The sequence below is a fragment of the Helianthus annuus genome, chromosome 1 (assembly GCF_002127325.2).
Source record: "Helianthus annuus cultivar XRQ/B chromosome 1, HanXRQr2.0-SUNRISE, whole genome shotgun sequence".
Classification (NCBI taxonomy): Eukaryota; Viridiplantae; Streptophyta; class Magnoliopsida; order Asterales; family Asteraceae; genus Helianthus; species Helianthus annuus.
In genome coordinates this window covers 56,689,757-56,712,097 of record NC_035433.2, presented here as the reverse complement: position 1 = coordinate 56,712,097, position 22,341 = coordinate 56,689,757, and the positions used below count along the sequence as shown (strand labels likewise).

Here is a 22,341-nt window from a genome sequence, read left to right as displayed (position 1 = left end):
TCTAAACCGATGAATACCACCACCCGGTTCCAACTATCCTTAAAACTTACATGACTCAAACCAAGAAATATTCTACAAAGTCTAATGCACTTTAAAAGTTAGGGTAACAACTTAGATTGTGATTATTATATAGGTTTTTTAAGATGAATTTCTTTAATTATGTTGACTATAGGACTTAAGACCAAGACTCCTAAACCTAGGACATGTTTAGACAACTAGCTCATCTAGTAAGCATTTGTACGTAGTTTCTATATTTTTAAATAGAGTTAAATGCCATTTTAGTCCATGGTTTTGACCATTTTGCCAATTTAGTACAAAAGTTTCATTTTCATTTGTGGGTTCAAAAATGTTTCACCGTTGCCACTTTAGTGCACTAGGTTAACTTCATTCATTTTTTTTAACGATAAGGGCAATTCGGTCATTTTATATATAATTCTGTTAACTAGAAGGACAATTCGGCCATATAAAATGACCGAATTGCCTTCTCGTTAACAGAAAAAATGAATAAAGTTAACCCAGTGGACTAAAATGGCAACGGTGAAATCTTTTTGGACCCACAGACAAAAAATGGAACATTTGAACTAAACTCGCAAAATAACCCAAATCACAGGGACTAAAATATTTTTAACTCTTTTAAATATTTTGTTTGATTAAACCGATTTGACTAATGAATCGGTAGCACGGTGCACGGCCAACTTCTGGTCCGACACGCCTTTAAAAATTAAAATAACAAAATATTGACAAGATCCAATTGTATTTCATATTCTATTTTTGTGGGTAGGGATATGGTAAAAAGTGTTTAAAATGTGAGAAAGGTAAGAAGTGTTTTAAACCATTGGATATTTGATCTAATGGTTGAGATCAACAGGGTATAAAAATGTAAATTGTGTTTTAATTAGAAGGACCTTTTGTAAAATTGAAGGGCAATAGTGTCTTTTCAAATGTTTCAAATATGGTAACCGTATCCTACACAACCAAACCCCCCATCATTCTCCTAAAAACCAGCAACTTTCCTTCAAAAATTGATTATCCGATTTCCTTGACTATTAACCCTTGATAAAACACTATATGAAGATATAACACTATGAACCAGAAAATCAAGATGTCTATACAGAATATAACACTATTGATTGGGGATAAAACACTACGAACCAGAAAATTAAGATGTCTGTACAGAATATAACACTATTGATTGGGGATAAAACACTACGAACCAGAAAATTAAGATGTCTGTACAGAATATAACACTATTGATTGGGGATAAAACACTATGAAAGGAAAATTAAGATGTCTGTATAGAATTTAACACCATTGATTGGGGATAAAAACACTATACATCAAAATATCAAAAAAAAAAAAAAAAAAAAAAAAAAAAAAAAAAAACTCTGTTCATGATAAAACACTAAAACAACAACTTACCCTAAACAATTCAATGTATAAAACACTACATAAACACAAAATCAAAGCATACTAACACCAGAATCGCAGAAGGTTAACAACTGATGCGTAGATGAAAATCTTATTGGATCTTGCAAAAAAATACAAAATTCGAATCAATCCCTAAAAAATCGCATCGCCATTTTTTTTGCAGTTATCTTGTAAATCAATTAATTGATAAGAATGGAAAATTACTAATATACCCTTTTGAATTAATTAAGATAAAAGACACTTGTCATTCCCAAATTATTTAACACTTCTCACAAAAGTTGAACTTTGTCCAGGATCCTCTACCCTATTTTTGTTTTTTTGTTTTTTTTTTTTTGTAAATTATAATATATACATACCCTATTTTTTTAACATACATGATTTACAATTGTATGATGAAATCATTAAGTAAAAAACGAACATAAATTCAAATATAAACATGTTCACATCGATGCCGGCTTGATTATTATTCTTTTTAAGTATAAGTTTGCAAGTCTCCTCGGCCATTCAATATAAAATACACACAAAAAAAAAAAAAAGCTAGAACATCAAAGAAGTGTTAGAAGATGTACTTCCTCATACTTGTTTTTTGATTGTTGAAAGTTTAAGCGTCTTGATTTGCTTCTTGATGCTAATAGTCGAGTTTTTCTTGGTCGAAGTCTTCGACCACGGCCTCGGGTTTTGGTGTGTTTAACGAAAGAGTCCGAGGATACGTGGCATCTCTATTGATCGATACGGATTGAGGATATAAGAAATCGGTGGGGAAGAAGTTGTATTGAAGGCCAGCCATTACACCTCCAAGAAAGACTATTTCAAAGGAAGTGAATGGGAATACGAATAACAACTTGAAGAATTTGGATCCAAAATGAGTTTATTTATAGAGATCAAAACTCACGTGTTTGAGATAGTAAACACAACTTTGTTGACTATTTCTTGCACATCATATAAAATGTGACCTTTATTTTAGGTTAAATACAATAAGCACCCTCAAGAATTAATTAATTGATTACAATGAAAACTTGTTTTGAAAATGGGCATTTTCTAAAAGCAACCATTGATATTTGGATCCATCGTCATCATACTAGAAGGTTGACTTTATAATTAGACTAAACATGAAGGGTAGTTTATGTGTAATGTGAAAACAAAACAAGCATGAACTGTGAGGTTAGTTATTTTGATTTTATATCTTTCAAAAAAAAAGTTATTTTGATTTTTTCTGGTCTCATATATTAATCATATATGGTTATACACCATATATTCAAGCCGAATTGGAAGTAAATAATCCTACCTAACTCAATTTGGCCGATAATAATTCCAAATCAGTTATTAGCCGATAATAATCCTAACTGATCAATTTTTATTTTATTTTTTTTGTAAAATAGTCCGCCGCTAAAATAACTTAACCGAGTTAAGTTTTTTTCCGAATTACAAACCGATGTTTTAGGACTTTTAATCAGAACGATGATACGAGTCGATTGATGTAAAACTTACCTCGAAATTCTGCTCAAAATGGCTTGATTTTTGTTAATAAGTTTAAACACTTGAATTGAAGCACCGTTTTCATGGGTTGGGCAGTATTTCGAAGTAAGTTTTACATCAGTCGACTCCTATCCTCGTTCTGATCAAAAGCCCTAAAACATCGCTTTGTAATTCGGAAAAAACTTAACTTCGTTAAGCTATTTTAACGACGGACTATTTTACAAAAAAAATTGACCAGTTCGGATTATTATCTGCCAATAACTGACTTGGGATTATTATCGGCCAAATTGAGTTAGGGGGAGCGGGGCACCTTCGGTGACCCCGTGCGGGGACCAATTTTGCCGAGCGGGGCGGTGCCGCCATCCAGGCGGGGAGCCAAATCGGGGACCAATTTCGGGGAGGAGACACCGAAGAAGGAAGGAGAGAGAAGGTGGGCCACCCTTTTTTTCAACCAATGAAAACTTTTTTTTTTGAATAAAAAACAATTCCCCTAAGAGGGGTGCACCCCGTACGTTTTTGGACAAGAGGGAAGTTATAGAGGGGAAATGACATGGCAACGTATGATTGGGTTACAAAAAGTTTCCCCTCACCTCATTAGGGGGGTGCCCCCTTCACCCTTAGGTGAGATTATTTATTTCCAATTTGCCTATATTCAATTTATAATGAGTCAAGCAAAGATAATTAAAACTAGCGAGGTTAAACATACCCTCTGTATGTTTAACGCACCCTCTAACTCTAAGAGAAAATTAGAGCGATAATGTGACTGATTTGGTAAGGGGAGAGGGTATATTCATTAAAAATCATAGAAGATGGGTACGTTTAGCACAACCTTTGAAAGCATAACCAGAAAAACAAACTAGTCATTGTTTAATAAAAATATAGTTGTAATTGTTATGTGATGTGCCTATACTTCATACTAAACGCGTCATGCTATCTAACATATCAGTCACACACATCTTAATACTTACGAGATTTACCAATAACTCATCTAAGATGGGCCTTGTTCTCTTGTTTCAGTTTATACAACCATTACACAAATTAAAACCAACAAAACCGCGCAAAATGAAGCATAATGGCGAGGATAGAAACACCCAAACATACATTGATCGGTCTTATCCATATGCCACAAACAATACAAACCGAATCACTGACACTCATGCCAAGTTGGCAAACAAAAGGACAAGATCATAAGATCGTAGCTATTTATTACATACAAACAGCAAGCACACTATTATGATAATGAAGATATGTACATGTGATAGATTGTACACAAAAAATCGCAAAAGAAGATGTGCAACCGAGAATCTACTATCCACAACTGTATAAGTGTCAATCAATATTATATACCTTGTATGTTTTTTTTTTTACTTTATGGTTACCTGAAAACAAACTGCAAGTTCATCCTCTACCTGTGGATTACAATTAGAGGTTTGAATTTCTGAGACACACAAAGCTAACACAAAAATCATTGATTTGAGTTTAGTTTAAACGGATTTGGGTCATTTTTCAAGTGAACCCGGAGAAACATTTATCTAAATGGGTCATGTTCGAGTTGACATGAAGAGTTCACACATTGACTAGTTTAACCAATTTAATTTTATTCTTTTTTGTTAAAAAAAGTTGTCACTAACTTAAATACGAATATGGAATTTTATAGGTAACTACTAGGGGTGCTAAACGGGTCAGTTTCGTGGGTTGGTGGGTTCAAGACGACCTGAACCCGAAAATCGTGTCCTACATATGAACCCGAATATTCGCGGGTTGACCTGAACATGGACAGTTCAACCCGAATTATTTTTTATTTTTTCCCCAAATTAATATATTAAAATAAAAAATTACTACAAAAAACACAAATGTATATAATACAATTACATTTAAATTATAAAATCTTATGGGCAATTTCTCTTTTAAATTATAATTATAGCATAAAATACATACATAATTTAATTTATGAGATAAGCATATTGTAAAAAAAATATAATATGATATAAATGGGTTACACATGTCAACCCGACCGGGTTGATCTGAACCCGACCCATTTAATTAAGCGGGTTCAACCTAAAACTGACATGACCCCGTTTAGATTCATGTTAGATTCATGTCGTGTTTTTGGGTTATGTCAGAAATTCACCAACTACTTTATATATGCATCTGGAATTTTTGTTGTAAGTTTGTGTATTTAGAGTTTTAATACGCATAAAATAAAATAAATTTCTGGGTTTGTGTGAACCTATAAAAACTCGTATACTGATAGCAATCTCTTGTTGTGTTCGGGTTCATGTCCGATTTCGAGGTTCTTTCTAAACTCAACCCACCGACCCACAAACACAACCCTTTTAACATCCCTTATTCACAATCCATCATACCTTCAATTCAAGAAATATTGAAAATGGTTTTGTAGATTCAAACTTCCGGAAACGGAACAACCGCTTCGAAAGCTTCAACAAGCATGGAGACCCTCTTCTTACGCGACGGTGTCAATTTAGTGACGATATGTTGAACCGCATAATCAATCATCCATTGCTCTGCTTTCTTCCGTTCATCCATCATTTGCCGCCTCAAATCCACTCTTTCTTGTTCCAATTTCAACATTTCTTCTTGTGGGTCTTGTAACTTCACTTTCCTAAACCCTTCTAACGCCTTAATCGAACGTTTTAACATAATCAATTTCTTCAATTTCCCCCAATTTTGTAATTTTGAAACAGAGCCATCCTCTGTTTTCTTTTGTTCTTGATCGGAAGGTATGTCAGGTAGGAGGATTTCGTTAACGGATTGTTGGACGAGGTTAATGGCGTCGGTTTGGGTGAATTGTTCGAGACTTTGTTCTTCACTGGTTGTTGAATCTTCACCGAAGTCTGATCCGATCTTTGTAGCGATGTCTGTGATCACATGTTGGTAGATTGTATGCCACATTTTGATGTGGTCTAATTCGGGTTTTGATTCTTCATTGATGAAGGAACTATTGGGCTTTTGAATTTCACTATTTGATCTAGATTCCTGTGGAAAATTATATAACTATAAACATGGTTGCAAAAGTGGTTTGACGCTCCCTAGTCGGTCGACTGGGGAGTTGAGAGTACTCGGCCTAGGCGGAGAGTACTCAGGGAAAGTACTCGGACATGATAAATTTTAAAGAAATTAGTTTTCAGAAATTAAATATGAGTCAAATAACATAAATTTATTAATATTTATAACAAAATACGTGAAAATGATATTCATTCTTTAATATGATAGGCATAGAATTTATGTCTTATTTTTTTAAGTCAAATTCTGTCCAAGTTGACCTACTAGATCCGATTCTGGTCGAGATTGACCGCTTTTTATTGATTCCGAATAATTAGGCGGAGTTGAAAAAAGTCGCCTCGGCAGCCTACCTTGTAGCGACTTCTCGGAGAGTTCTCGGCCTTGGAGACCTTGTTATACAACCATGACTATAAATATATAGACATGAATAATAATAAACAAGCCAAACTAGAGTTCGAAAAACTACTCACGAGCTCATGCGTCATAAACGTACCTGTGATTCTTCTTCTTGTGCTGGAGCTATGCTTTCGAAAGCCTTAACGAGCATAGCGACTTTCCGTTTTTGAGTTGGAGCGAGTTCACTCACAACCTTTTGAAGGGCATAATCGAGCATCCATTCATCGGAGTTTTTCTTGCCACTAGCGCTCTGTCGCCGAAGAGAAACCGTTTCAGTTTCAACTGGTAGCGGAAGATCCTGAGCCTTTTTCGGGTTGAATTTCTTCACCTTTTCGAGTTGTTTAATAAATTTCTTCAAAATGAATACTTTCTTTATGTAACTCCATCTATCAGGTGCTCCTGTTTTTGAGCCGGGCTTTTCTTTAGCAGCCGGTGCAAGAGATTCCTCCTTTTGATCACTCGTAAACGATTGATCATCTTCAACTTCCGAAAGAAGAATATTCTCGATTGCATCTCTTACAAGTTTAATCGCAAACATCTTTCTAATCTCGGTTTCTTGATTCGCATCATCATCAAAAGCTGGAAAAACAAAACATTGATTCTTTTACATACTAAAATAAGCGAAAAACAAACGCAACCAGTAAATTTCACTTAGGTGGTGTTTGTTTTTTCAGAAAAACCTCTTCTGGCCTCTTATGTCTGCGTCGCGCAGACCACGTGCAGACGTTTAGCTCTGCAGAACGTTTGTTTTTTAGAAGACATTTCTTTTGCTACAGATGTTGGCAGATGTGATCCGCAGACTGCAGACGTTTTACCTCTGAAAAAACAAATAGCACCTAGAGTGTAAGGTTTGGAGAGGGTAAAATGAGGCAAACCTTACCTCTAGGAGATGTTCTCGGTCAAGTGAGGCCAGTTTTGACGAAAATTTGGAGTTGAACCACTAACTACGGTTTTGGGAAAATACAAATTGAACTGGCCGGTTTTTACTAGACCAACTTCAAGTTTCAAACCGTCAAATCGTTAAAACCAAACTATACATATTTCAAACCAGCTGACTTTCTTCGGTTTAAGAGTTCAATCAGTTTTGACAGTTTATGAACGCCTTGTCACCTCCGAGGAGAGAGAGACCTACCCCACGCGTATTTTTTTTTATATTAAAGCCCTCTCTTTACCAACTCGAACCTAAAAACTAAAATAACATGAATCAGAAACAAAAATTACAAACCTTTAGTCTCCAATTTCTCTTCTTCATCTACTTGTTGAACTATCATATCCCCTGATTCTGCATCAAGACCAGACACCATATGTTGTTGGATCATCCGCCACATGCTTATATGATCCGTCTTCTCTAAAGATTGTTCCTTTTCAAGAACCCGCTTCGACCCACTTGAATCTTCAATATTTTCGTCAATTAAATCACTAAAATCTCGATTATCCAACCCATTTATATCCTTCTTTAAGATATCAGCAAACTCAGCATCACCATGATCACGGCTAGAAACTGTTCCGGGTCTTGTTTTAGCATAGAATTCAATAGAGTCATCCTTAGAACCCATCTTTGTTCCTTTGACTTCACGTTTCTTGCCACAACTTTTATACTTGGGTTGACTTTCGGGCTTCACGATCTTTTGACCATTCGTCGCGCGTTTTCTAAGGTATGGAAATCGCGTTTGTGGGGGCTCGTGTTGATGACCATGGAGAGAACAGTGTTGGTATGGACAAATCTTTGCTTGTGATGGTCCGGGTTGATGTTTAAGTTGTTCGGGGAAGTTTGAGTCTTTGAGGATTGATGAAACAGTAGCTCGTTTCGAATGGGATTCTTCGGTTGATGAGTTGTTCTTGTTGTTGCTCCTGAAGATCTTGATAGATCTTAGACTACTTGTTCTTTTGAACTTTTGTATAGGTTTCTTCTGCGTATATAATTGGAATTGGAAATAAATAATAAAACGTCTAAATGTTAACTTTGTTATAGAATTATTTCGGTCACATCAGCATTAAAAGTCAAAAGACCAATTAACAAGATGATAGACTGCCGTTCAAAAAAAAAAAAAAAAGATGATAGACTACTATTAATAAATTTATTCAGTTAATGCAGTTCTCAACATGGACGTAATAATGAGTACCTGAATATAGTTAGATGATTCATCTGAGGCTTCGATGGAAGAATATTGCGGGGGTGTGGTCGAACCATCGTCTGACAATTTTATTGAAGAGCGACTGAGTTTTGATTGGGTTCTTCGCCTTCTAGACGCCACGAAGCTCCTAAAAGTGGCGAGTTTTTTTGAAGTTGACTTGTTTAGTGGTTTCTTTTGTCGGGTTTCTTCTTTGACGTTAGTGGTATGTCGATCGAGTGATGATGTGGCGCTCGATATGGAGCCTTGTATGGATGATGAAACCGAAGTGGATTCCGAATCACTATCTCCCTATTAAAAAAAACAAAAAGATTTTGTTTCAAGCTAAGATGCAAAAAAAAAAGAAAAATTGAAAAACATGGACTTAAACCCGAAAAAAAAAAACGAAACCTTGTATTAAATAACCCCAGTTCCTTCGTACCCGGTTTCATACCTGAACCTACCTGTCGGGAATATATTAGTTCAATACCCTATGATTTGAAATTGACTTCAACCCGGTTATACCCTAGCCGAACTGATCAAAACCCAAAAAAACCGGAACTGAAAAAACCGATCACGTTCTCTTCAAAACCACCAACCGGTTATTGCAATACCCGGTTTTGACCCTCTTGACCATACCCGGAACCGGTTTGGAAAAAATCCGATTTTTGACGGAGACATTTATGGATTTGGAAACATGCATAATTGGGCCAGAACTAGCCCATAAAACGTCTCTATTAGCCCAAATCCGTAGTGTTGGGCTCAGATTTCAACTGGGTTAAAATTATTTTCTTATTATTTCCTTTTGTTTTTTTGGTAAAAATTCACTTCAACATGATATCTCAATACTAATGTGGTTTACGGTGGTGAACCTTGAGATTTTCGACATACCAAAAAAAAATTTATAAAGGGGGGGGGGGGTCGAAAACGTATATACTCAAAAATTTCTATACGAAAACTACATACTCTCCACTACTGAGCGAAAAGTTTGGGTGGTCGGCCGCCCCCACTATCCTTCGCCCATGGTGGTGTATAACCTTTTTATAGAGAGTTGAAACCGATTGAAACCAGGGGCGGACCCACCCCCATGCCAAGGTGGGCGGGCGCACCCCCGGGAAAATTTTTTTTTAGTGTTATTATCCGACTAAAATCTCGTCCGCACCCCTTGAATTTTCTCGTCCGCACCCCTTGAAATTTTTCGTCCGCACACCTTAGGCAAAAAATATTATGGAATATATTAAAAAAAAATTAGTAAAGTCTATAAACTTATATACTACCTAAACCCAAACCAAACCCATTATATAAACTTATCAATAGCCCACTAATAATCTAGCCCATTAACCTACCTAAGTTAAAACTAAAACATTTAAAATAAGCCCAAAAACCCTTCAATTCCTCTCCCGACCTCCCTCTGTGCGACTGTCCGTGCTCTCTGCCTCCTGTCCTGCCAGCGATCTTCATCAGCCAACGCAGCAACAACACTGCAGCAGCTGATATCAGCCGGAATCCAACATCAACGTGACCGAAATCCGTTCCAAACCAACCGGACACCGACAAACGGTAAGTTTTATGTTTTTTATATGATTTTTCTTGATATTATATGAGAAAAAGGGGTAATAAAAAAACTTAAATAGGTATGAAAAATCGTGTGTTTTGACGTTGCGTATGGTTGTTTAGATGATTTATAGGATGATTATGTTATTTAGATGATTCTTAGGGGTGATTACACAATTCTAGGGCTTGATTGCTTGAATAGTTGAAAATTAAAATTGAAACATTATGTTATGAAACGATTAACTAATGGTCATGGATCACTTTGTTTGTGATAGGAACCATGAGTAGAGATGTTATGGCGCAATTTCTCAAGAGGAAAGTGGTTGTACCACTTTTTTAACCCGGTTATACCTGACCCGAACGGATCAAAACCCAAAAAACCCGGAACTGAAAAAACCGATCATGTATTCACGTTCTCTTCAAAACCACCATACCTGAACCGGTTATTGCAATACCCGGTTTTGAACCTCTTGACCATACCTGGAACCGGTTTGGAAAAAAAATCCGATTTTTGACGGAGACATTTATGGAATTGGAAACATGCATAATTGGGCAATAACTAGCCCATAAAACGTCTCTATTAGCCCAAATCCGTAGTGTTGGGCTCAGATTTCAACTGTTTCCCCAGTTTCAAAATTATTTTCTTATTATTTCCTTCTTTTTTTTTTTTTTTTTTTTTTTTTGTAAAAATTCACTTCAACATGATATCTCAGACTTCAACCACTCAATACTGTTATGGTGTATAACCTTTTTATAGAGAGTTGAAACCGATTGAAACATCTAAAACCCAAAACAAGTAGACCCTATTTAAGATCCAAACGGTTCAGATTTTACGGTTTGGCAGTTTGGCCTGGTTTCAAACTTGAAATCGACCGTGTAAACTGAACTAGTTGTTTAACTTTTTTTTTTTATTCATATATACTTTTCTAATCTTTGGAATATATAGTTATAGGGTAAGGATAGTGTAAAAAGGGCCTAAAGTGTGAGAAGTGTGAGAAGTGTAGTATAACACTATATATAATACTATATAACACCATATAAACACTGTATAACAATATGTAACACCATATAATACCATATAACACTATGTAACACTATATAGCATTGTATAATAAATATAACACTATACATCTATCATAGACATGCTATCAGACAACCTATAGTGTTATATTTGTTATATAATGATATATAGTGTTACATAGTGTTATATGGTATTATATGGTGTTACATATTGTTATACGGTGTTTATATGGTGTTATATAGTATTATATATAGTGTTATAATACACTTCTCACACTTCTCACACTTTGAGCACTTTTTACAGGATCCTCTACCTATAGTTACATGCATATACATATTATAATTATAAACAACTTTTATTACTTTAAAATTTTATTACAAACTAATTACTTTTTTTTAACGGTGACTTTCTTTTCGAGTGACCCAAAGATCTGTCCAGACTACGTTGTCTTAACCGAGCCCGTGCTGGGTTGGTCAGACTTGGTTATGGTGTTCTCCCGGAAACCGTACTGGCGTACTGCCTCCACACGAGATGCCTCGCTGAAGTAACAACCGGATGCAAACCAGGGTGCGGCTCAGGATCGAAACCCCCCCCCCCTTCCTCCCCCCCCCCCCCCCCCCGGGTGGGTTTGTCACCATCATTGCTCAATATCCACCCAAATATGACATAAGTGGGAACTGAACTTGAGTATCCATTGGAAAACCCAAGTCTTCAACCACTAGGCGTGAAAAAAGAATTGGCTTAAACTGTCAAAATGAAACCAACTTTTAACAGTCAAACCGGTAAACCCAACGACTAAATAAAAGGACTAAAGGCTTTAAACTACTAACCGGAGTCAATAATGATTCAGGCGAAGTGCAGTCCAATTGGGGATTCTTGTTTTCTCCAATTTCTTGAGTCAAAGATGATTCAGTCTCCATTTATGAGTCACTGATCCTTTGGATTGGAAATTTACAATCTTTATGACAAAAATGTGTTTGAATCAGTTGATTAATCGAAGAAATGTGTAAAGGGGTTAGATCTATGTATGTGCAATTGGTGGTGTTTTTTGTTCAGACAGAATGATCGTTTGAAAGTTTGATGCTGGCAAAATGATTTCGTGCGGTTGACTTTTTGAGTTGTAGATTACATCGAGGACTTGTTGACTTTTGAGCTGTAGATTAGATTGACTTTTGGTTTTGGAGACTTTGTAAAACAAATTATGGTTTTTTCCAAAGAAAAACAATATTCTGCTGAAAGTTTTTTTCTTTATAATTTTATAAATATAAACTACTGTGAGTTGGACTTAGTGGCGGATCCAACCATTTTTTTCACCGAGTTCCTTTTGATTAATTCTCACTATTTTTTTTTTCCAAATCATATAAGGTTTTCACTAAGTTTTTTCATTTTTTTTTCCAAACCGAAGGGGTTCCTAGGAACCCCAAAAACACACCTAGATCCGCCCCTGGTTGGAATAGAGCTTTATCTTCAAAATTCTTTAAAAAATTTAATGTTAAACCAAAATATCAAAGATATTATTGGTTTCATTATTTGCACATATCTGTATTTATTTTTGTAATATTCTGTAGCTACTTGTTTGTTAGGTTTTCCTAATATATTTCTTTGACTTGTACTATATTAAGGAGCTTGATAATCGATCATCCATATTTACTATCTCACATGGTTTATCATTCCCAACGGCCTCTGTTTGAATTTTTTCGAAAATTCCTAGCCGCCAACCATCCTTTCTTCCTCACAGACCTGAATCACCAGCCATGGGTGACAAATCTGAACCAAAACTTCAAGCCTTACACCCCGTTTACACCGTCACTAACATCCAACACAAAGTCCGCGTTCTTGAAGGAGTGAAGGTGTCTTACTCGTCCTGGGTAAAACTTTTTCAACTCCATGCCAGAGGGTACGATGTCCTTGACCACATCGATGGTACGCCAGCCCCTGAGAAACTCATGCCGACTATTATACTTGGATGAAGATCGATGCTGTGGTCCTTCAATGGATCTACGGAACTCTCTCCGACGACCTCGTTCGAGTTCTTGACAACGAATCCAACGCCTATGCGGCATGGGAACGTGTCAAAGGTATTTTCCTCAACAACAAGGGGTCACATGCCGCCTATGATGCACTGGGACGGGTACGGGAATAAAAACATATAAAAATAAATATATATTAAAGATAATGTAACAGAAAACCCCAAAATAGTTATATATTGATGTAAAGTTAAAAAAATCCCATATCTTCCTAATCTAATCAAACGTTAACAAGCAAATCGCTTTCAAGTTCCGGTTCATCTAATGAAAGATCAGCAAACTCCAAAAATCCTACATCTTCCATCGAGTCAAAAGCATCTCCACCCACATCCCACATATTTACACCATCATCAGGGGCCCTAGACAAAAGCCGAAGATTGTTGTGGATGTAAACCAAGTCTTAAGCACGACTTGTAGTCAATCTGTTCCTCCTAAGCGAGTAGATAAATGCATAGGTGCTCCAATTTCGCTCAGCACATGAAGACGAACTAGGTTGTCTAAGTAATTTAAAAGCTAAAGTTTGGAGAAGAGGGGTTTGAGCACCAAAGTTAGCCCACGATGACTTGGGTTCCACAGTATCCATCTTTGTAATACATGTTAAATCTTCAAAAGGACCAACCTTCATTGAAAACAAAGCATACTCCTCCAAGACTCTATCATCTATCATGCTCATCATCATTAGGAAACAATCTCCTAAAACAAGTCTGCCTCTCTTGTGAAATTTCTCCATCCCTATGAGGAGGGAGTCTTTTACTATCCTCAAGTAACCATGCGTCACTATAATATCTACAACATTTAAAATTAAAAATATAAACACATAATAGAAACCAAGCATGTAATTTTAAATCATATACCTTGGATTTAAAGAGTGTGCTAAACAATGTAGAGGAGTGTTATTCTTCGTCCACCGAGCCACTAAAACTTGATACACAACATCATAAAAGATATTACGAGCAGATAAGGGAAGTTTTTCTTTCTTGTAGATCTCGGCCTTCACCTTCTCAATCATTGAATCCCACATCTCATACACCAAATGCAGACATGGTTTGTCGGTGTCACAAACTCTAATCATATCATATATTGGTTCAGTAAAACTAAGAATGTATGATACTTTATCCCACCAATCGTCATCCAAAATCTTCTCTTTAACAGAGTTAGCTTTCACCGTGTCATCTTCTCTATAAGAAGCCCATTCATCACTTATGACCATAGCTTGTAGACCCCGTTTGACAAGTTTGAATCTCTTAAGCATCACAACAATTGAAGCAAAACGAGTATCAGCAACCAAAAGCAATCTAAGAGGAGTAAACTTGCTTAAAATGGAGAGTCTCATGTTATGGTTCATGATAAAGTTTTTTATTGCAACCGCATTGATGCGTGTTAGTGTGTATATGTTTTAGGTATATATTTTAAGCCCCTTTTTACACTTTTTAGCCAAGTTTTAAATTTATAAAACACGATATTTACTAACACTAAACACACATATGGGCAAATGCACCCATCGTGGACGTAGTATAGTGTTGGTAAGATACCGAGGTCGTCCAAGGACACAAGAGCTTTTAGTACCGGTTTATCCTCAACGTCTAATCAAATCAAAATGTTAGAAAAAGGTTTTAAACTAAGAAAATAAAACTAAAATCCTGAAAAAAAAAATAAAAGTAAAAACAGATAGACAAGATGAATCACTTGGATCCGACTCGTGTGTAGTGTAACCTTTGATTATTTTCGCACTTTTGCACTTGTTTAAGAGATTATCTTAGTTATTGTAGTAGGCCCCTCTTTTGAAGGCGACGTTACCCTCAACCCAGTAGTTTAAGTCAGCAAGGATACAATCCTAAAGGGTCGGATTATTGAAAGATAATTAATTAAGTTATTAATGCATAATGTGGTAGGCCCCTCTTTTGAAGGCGACGTTACCCTCAGCTAAGTAGTCTGAGTCAGCAGGGATACAGTCCTAAGTAGCTGGGTTAAAGTTTTAATAGTAGTTTAACTTATGAGGGGATCAAAGAGTTTGGACCCCCGCCATCCAATACCTTTTGGGCATTGAAGGAGGTCCTACTAAATTTGACCCAGGTCCTTTGCAGGATCTATACACTGAACAATGGCAAGACTCTTACCAAACCGTTCCCTTACCAAACCCCCCTTAACCCCCGAACACCGGCAAGACTCTTACCAAACCGTTCCCTTAACCCCCGACCAGGATCTCTAAACGCTGAACAACGGCAAGACTCTTACCAAACCGTTCCCTTAACCCCCGACCAGGTAGCCAACATACCTCCATATAGACCGTGGAGATATGAATGGTGAAAATCTTTTATTTTATATAGACAGTAAAATAATGCCAAGACACCACGGACAAGCGATAAGGAAGAATCACCTTCAACATAAGAAACTAGTAATTAAAGTCATTAATACAAAACCAATTAAAAAGTGCAAAAGATTAAAAATAAAAAGTATTACACTAAACACTTGTCTTCACCAAGTGATGTAAGAGACTTAGGCAAACATGGCCTTTGATTGTCAAAAACTCTTACGATCAATCTTGGATCCCGAGACGACTCACACACTCTATGATGGACAATGGATGATGGTGGTGGATGATGGTGTTATGATGGTGGTGGGTGGTGGGTGAAGTGTGAGAGAGGTGGTGTGCCAAGGGATGAGTTGCAAGAGCTCCAAACACTCCTATTTATAGGCTGAACAGAAGCCCGGGCACGACCCCGTGTCCACTGGGCACGGCCCCGTGTCCATCTGACTCTCACTCTTCATTAATTGTAATTCGCAATTACAATAAATGCGCCTGCAGGAAGTTGACCACGCCCCCGTGTCCGCTGGGCACGGCCCCGTGGTGGGCAACAGAAGCTTCTATGAGTTTGTCTTTTCTGCTGGTACTTGGGCACGACCCCGTGCTCACTGATCATGGGGCGTGTTCAGTCTTCTGTCTTCTTTGTTTTGCTTGGGAAGATGCTGTCGGGGGGTCGGGCATATCACTTTTGTTCCCTTTCTTGTATTTATGTTAGATTTTGCTGTCTTTTTGCTTCTTTTGTTATTTTGAGCTCATTTAATCCTGAAAATACAAAAGGAAGACAAAAGCACACTTTTTCCAACATTAGTACTAAAAAGGGTTAGTTTTAAGCCACAATTGATGTAATTTATATGTTGCATTTTGTGCACATCACGCATCCATGTGAACTTCTGTTATCCATTTGCATTCATCATATGTTGTTTGATTGGTTCCCACATTCCTTGGTGAACATATATTCTTCAATGCAAGATTAAGCGTATGTACCACGCATGGTGTCCAGTAGATGTGAGTAAACTCACTCGTGACAATCTCTCCAGCCCCCTTACAAGTTGATGCATTGTCGGTGATGATTTGCACAACATTTTCATGACCAATCTCATTGATAACTTCTTTCATCAGATTAGTAACAAAAAACTTATCTTTGAATTCTCCAAAACAATTAACCGCCTTTAGAAATAAAGGAACATTACTTGAGCTAGCCATGAAGTTGTTTAAAGGCTTTCTTGTAGGATCGGTCCAACCATCATTGACAATAGACACACCTTTCTCTTTCCATGATAACCTAATCGGTTCCAATAACTTGTGCACATTCTCCTTTTCCTTTTGTAGCATGGTTGTTCTAAGCCTATTATAGTTAGGAGGTACATACCCTTCAATTTTGTTCTCTGCAGCAAACTGAAAAGCCCTATGGTAGTGCGGGTTTCTTGCAAGATTGAAAGGTAAACCTCCAATATAGAACATCCTTGCTATCTCCTCACCAAGTTGGTCCCTTATTTCCACACCAAAAGCTTTTTGAATAGGATTTGAAGTGGGTTTTCTCCTTTTTAAGGAATTGCCAGCTTCACATGGCAACCCGACTTCTTTCGCTTTTGAATTGTTTTTTTTTTCTCTTCATATGCATCTTCTAACTTTTTCATTGCAACTTTATCACTCTGTGTTGCTTTCTTGCAGATAGCAATCCCACTACGTTTTATACAAATCAACAATAATCAACTAATCAGTAGATAATCAACAACAAACTAGTAAACAACAACCAAAATCATACCTTTTATACCGAGCAAGTGTGCTCTAACTCTTGAATACGATCCTTGTCGATTTTCACCACAAACTTTGCACTTGAATTTCCAAGTTCCTCCCGAATCTTGCTTTTCTAGTTTTTCCACATAATCCCACAATGGAGGTTCATCTATAGATGATGATGAGCCTTGTTGCTGCAGCCGTCACCGACCCTCCAAACCCTGCTCCGTTCACACGTGACTCCAATCCTCGTGGTTCTCAGCCTCCTCAACGTAGGCCAAACAATAGACGAGACCAACCTCGTCACAACCGGCGCACTCAAACCCGTGGATCTGGCCCGTCCGGATCCGGATCTGGATCTTATGGGTCTCATCCACCTCATGTTACGGCCCCAAATGCACCCCTTTGCCACCACAAGCCCAACAGCCTCCTTACCCGTATTGAACTGTCCCATATTGGGCCCTGCCACCCTGCCCCTACCCAACTCAGGGTTGGGCTCAGCCCTAGCCATCTCGTCAGAACCCGCACCCCAATGGCGCATCACGCAACAGTCATTCTTCAACCCATGCTAACTTAGCTGAGGTTGACCCGATGGAGCCCACACAACTTTCTGATGCTTTCTAGGCACTTTCAATGGAGCAGGGAGATGAGCCGTGGTACTTCGACTCCGGTGCCTCCTCCCACATCACCAACGATCAAGGTAAACTCGATAACTTTTCCAAGCATTCTCTAGTATCGTAAATTTTTGTAGGTAATGGCAACAAGATTTCAGTTCTTGGATCAGGAAACGCCAACCTTCAAGCACCCTCTAAACCATAAAAAGTGAAATCCGTATTATTCAATCCAAATGTTATTAAGAATTTAATCCATGTTCGAAATTTCAATATTGATAATTATACTTCTATTGAGTTTGACCCGTTTGGATTTCCTGTAAAGGATTTCAAGGATGGTACGATCCTAAGCCGCCACAATAGCTAAAGTCATCTGTACCCGTTCACCAATTATGATCGCACCTCCACCGCTTGTTTTGCTTCCGCTCAAGATTCTCCGTGGCACAACCAACTTGGGCATCCATGTCATCTCGTCATGGAGCATCTTCGTTTGAATAAATTTATTGCTTGCAATAAACAGTCTTTTCCTTTTATTTGTCATTCATGTCAATTGTCGAAACATCAACGGCTTCCGTTTTCGGATTCGGTTTCTAAAACTTTAGTACCATTTGCTTTTTTGCATTGTGATTTATGGACTTCTCCTATTTTAAGTGATGTGCGTGAAGTGTAATATAATTTAGATGTATATTTAAGCCCTTTTTACACTTTTAGCCAAGTTTTAAATTTATAAAACACGATATTTACTAACACTAAACACACATATGGGCAAGTGCACCCATCGTGGACGTAGTATAGTGTTGGTAAGATACCGAGGTCGTCCAAGGACACAAGAGCTTTTAATACCGGTTTATCCTCAACGTCTAACCAAATCAAAATGTTAGAAAAGATTTTTAAACTAAGAAAATAAAAACTAACTAAATGCTGAAAATAAAATAAAAATAAAAACAGATAGACAAGATGAATCACTTGGATCTGGCTCGTGTATTAATATAACCTTTGATTATTTTCGCACTTTTGCACTTGTTTAAGAGATTATCTTAGTTATTGTAGTAGGCCCCTCTTTTGAAGGCGACGTTACCCTCAACCCAGTAGTTTGAGTCAGCAAGGATACAATCCTAAAGGGTCGGATTATTGAAAGATAATGAATTAAGTTATTAATGCAAATTATGGTAGGCCCCTCTTTTGGAGGTGACGTTACCCTTGACTAAGTAGTCTGAGTCAGCAGGGATACAGTGCTAAATAGCCGGGTTATAGTATTAATAGTAGTTAACTTATGAGGGGGTCAAAGAGTTTGGATCCCCGCCATCCAACACCTATGGGCATTGAAGGAGATCCTACTAAATTTGACCCAGGTCCCTTGCAGGACCTCTAAACGCTGAACAAGGGCAAGACCCTTACCAAACCGTTCCCTTAACCCCCGACCAGGTAGCCAACATACCTCCATATAGACCGTGGAGATATGAATGGTGAAAATCTTTTATTTTATATAGACAGTAAAATAATGCCAAGACACCACGGACAAACGAGAAGGAAAGATCACCTTCAACATAAGCAACTAGTTATTAAAGTCATTAATAGAAAACCAATTAAAAAGTGCAAAAGATTAAAAATAAAAAGTATTATACTAAACACTTGTCTTCACCAAGTGATGTAAGAGACTTAGGCAAACATGGCCTTGATTGTCAAGAACTCTTACGATCAATCTTTGATCCCGAGACGACTCACACACTCTATGATGGACAATGGATGATGGTGGTGGATGATGGTGTTGTGATGGTGGTGGGTGGTGGATGAAGTGTGAGAGAGGTGGTGTGCATAGGGATGAGTTGCAATGAAACCAAGCACTCCTATTTATAGGCTGAACAGAAGGCTGGGCACGGCCCCGTGTCCGCTGGACACGGCCCCGTGCCTGTCTGACACTCTCTCTCTTCGTTAATTGTAATTCGCAATTACAATTAATGCGCCTGCTGTACTTTCGCCACGCCCCCGTGTTCACTGGGCACGGCCCCGTGGTGGGCAATAGAAGCTTCTATAGGTTTGTCTTTTCTGCTGATTCTTGGGCACGGCCCCGTGCTGGCTGAGCACGGGGCGTGTTCAGTCTTCTGCCTTCTCTATTTTGCTTGGGAGGATGCTGTTGAAGGGTCAGGCAATCCACTTATGTTCCTTTTCTTGTATTTATGTTAGATTTAGTTGTCTTTTTGCTTCTTTTGTGAATTTGAGCTCATTTAATCCTGAAAATACAAAAGGAAGACAAAAACACTATTTTTCCAACATTAGTACTTAAAAAGGGTTAGTTTTATGGCTCATTTGATGTAATTTATATGTTGCATTTTACACACATCAAATACCCCCACACTTGAACTTTTGCTTGTCCTCAAGCAAAACTCTTTAATACGTGGCTTACACTCCCAAATGGAATGGATAGAAAAGAAGGTTTTGCCTTGTCATAGAGTGTCGGGAATCCAAGATCTTTTTGCTTTTATTTTTATTTATTTACAATCCTATGCGTTATGATTTATTTAGAACGTTTCATAGGAGAAATTACTTATTTGGGCATAGCATGCCTTTTTAAAATTCCATTTATATACAAGTTCACATACCTCACGGGAGAAATCACTCACACTCGGCCGAAGGTGTATTTTTAGTGAATCACTCGAGAGCGGCGTGGAACTTATCCCTACCATAGGCTTGCCAAGCAATCAATCCTCCTCCTTTTTAACTTGTTACCTTTGTAAATATCAAGAGGACTTTTCGGGTAAAGGCATCGGCTAAAGGTGGGTAGTTGGGTTAGTGGTTAATAGAAAAGGGCGAAAAGCGTAAAAAGCGTCGGTTTTCGTAAAACATTTTGTTTTAGTGACTTTTTATTCTTAATGAAGTATTTCTTCAAATAGCTTTTGTTTTAAGAGCTTTGTTTGTTTATTTCTAACTTCAACATTTTTTTTTAGTCACACGAAAACCGAGCTTGTTACTAAAAGGTAAAAATAAAAAGGTTTTAGTGGGTAAATGGGTTTTAGGGTAAAGAAATGAAAGGTTTAGGCTCAAAGGGGTTAACTAGGGGGAGTTTTTGGGTAGGTGAAAAGAAAAATAAAAATAATGGTTTTGAAAGAAAAAGGGTTAGTCCTAATGCCTCCATCATTTACTTACTTGGGTTTAAGTCGGTAAGGACCGGGAATGAATCGTCATGGCAAGTTCTAGAGTCGTAAGAACCAAGCGGCTATTCACACAAGAAACGAAAAATGAGCATTTAGTCAAAAGATGTGTATTTGTATGCTCAATAAAGGCTCAAAACTCACTTTTTATGAGAATGGGTTTTTCTATGTGATCAAGTATATATAATCAAATTTTAACTGAGCTTGTCATGCCGTTTCATAATTTTCTTATGTTAGTTCTTTTTATCACGACGCTATCAGTTGTAAACTTGCAAAAATATAACCTTATTAATCTTAGAATTCCCAACTTAAACTTTAGACAAGTAATTTTTTTTTTTTGAAAAAAAATTGGGGTGATTAGCGGTTCCAATAGAGTTTTGTGTAAGGCTTGTTATTTGGACTTGCAAAATTTCAAGGTTTTAGCATCCCCCCCACACTTAAATTACACATTGTCCTCAATGTGTCCCAAAAATAAATTTTTAGGTTGATTGAATGTGTAACATGGTGTTTAAAAGAAAAAATTTATGTTACTGGCAGTCTGGACACGGCCCCGTGGGGACCAGGCACGGCCCCGTGTTCAGGTGCCAGTAACGATAATTAAGAAAAAGAAACAGAAGCCTGGACACGGGGGCGTGTCTGGTGAACACGGCCCGTGTCCAGTTACCTGAACTGGGCATTTTCTTGCAGGGGGTTCAGCACGGGGCCGTGTTGGCTGGGCACGACCCGTGTTGAACTTACTGTAATGGAGAAATCGTCGACGTGTGGCCTTGTTCTTGTGCATGGGGCCATGTTTCTCATTTCCCTTATCATCCTTTACCACCATGAGTGTGTTTTATTTCTGCAAATTAAAACTAAAAGATTAAACTAAGCTAAGGATAGTTCCGCGGAATGCCTCCATGGTGCGCCACGTTTATAAGGGTCCTTGGCTAGACCCAAAGTGAGGTTATATATTTTCTGAGTGGGATGTTTTGCATCCCATGTTGCACCGTCGGAGAGCAGCATCCAAACTCGAATCAATAACCTTCATGTAGTTGATCAGGTCATCGTCCTCTATTCTCTTCCCAACCCCGAACTTTACTTCATCATCTCCGTACCTTAAGGTGAGCGTTCCGTTATTCATGTCTACCACTGCTTGTGCGGTGGCTAGAAATGGTCTCCCTAGTATGAGGGGGACTTCGGTGTCTTCTTCCATATCAAGTATAACAAAATCGGCCGGGTAGACAAATTTGTTTACCTTTACTAGGACATTTTCGATGACACCTTGAGGGAATTTGACGGATCGATCAGCAAGTTGTATGCTCATTTTTGTAGGACTCGTTGTTCCTAGGCCGAGTCTTTTGAACATTGATGAGGGCATGAGGTTAATGCTAGCCCCAAGTTCGGCTAGTGCATTACGAACGGGGGAGTCCCCGATCGAGCAAGGAATTGTGAAGCTTCCGGGATCGATTTTCTTTTGGGGAGTTTGTTGAGTACGAGGGCAGAGCATTCTTCGCCTAAGTTAA

At 37.8% G+C, this 22,341-nt stretch overlaps 1 protein-coding gene across 1 annotated transcript; it reads right to left on the bottom strand.

Moving 5' to 3' along the window:
- Positions 1–3,982: 3,982 nt before the first annotated feature.
- On the bottom strand, positions 3,983–12,243 carry LOC110866564 (calmodulin binding protein PICBP). Its single transcript, XM_022115713.2, has 6 exons — positions 11,841–12,243; positions 8,448–8,747; positions 7,550–8,234; positions 6,422–6,903; positions 5,271–5,901; positions 3,983–4,313 (listed from the first exon to the last, which is right to left on the bottom strand). Exons 1-5 carry the CDS (start codon positions 11,928–11,930, stop codon positions 5,308–5,310), a joined length of 2,151 nt encoding a protein of 716 aa, XP_021971405.1. The 5' UTR covers positions 11,931–12,243; the 3' UTR covers positions 3,983–4,313; positions 5,271–5,307.
- Positions 12,244–22,341: the final 10,098 nt, after the last annotated feature.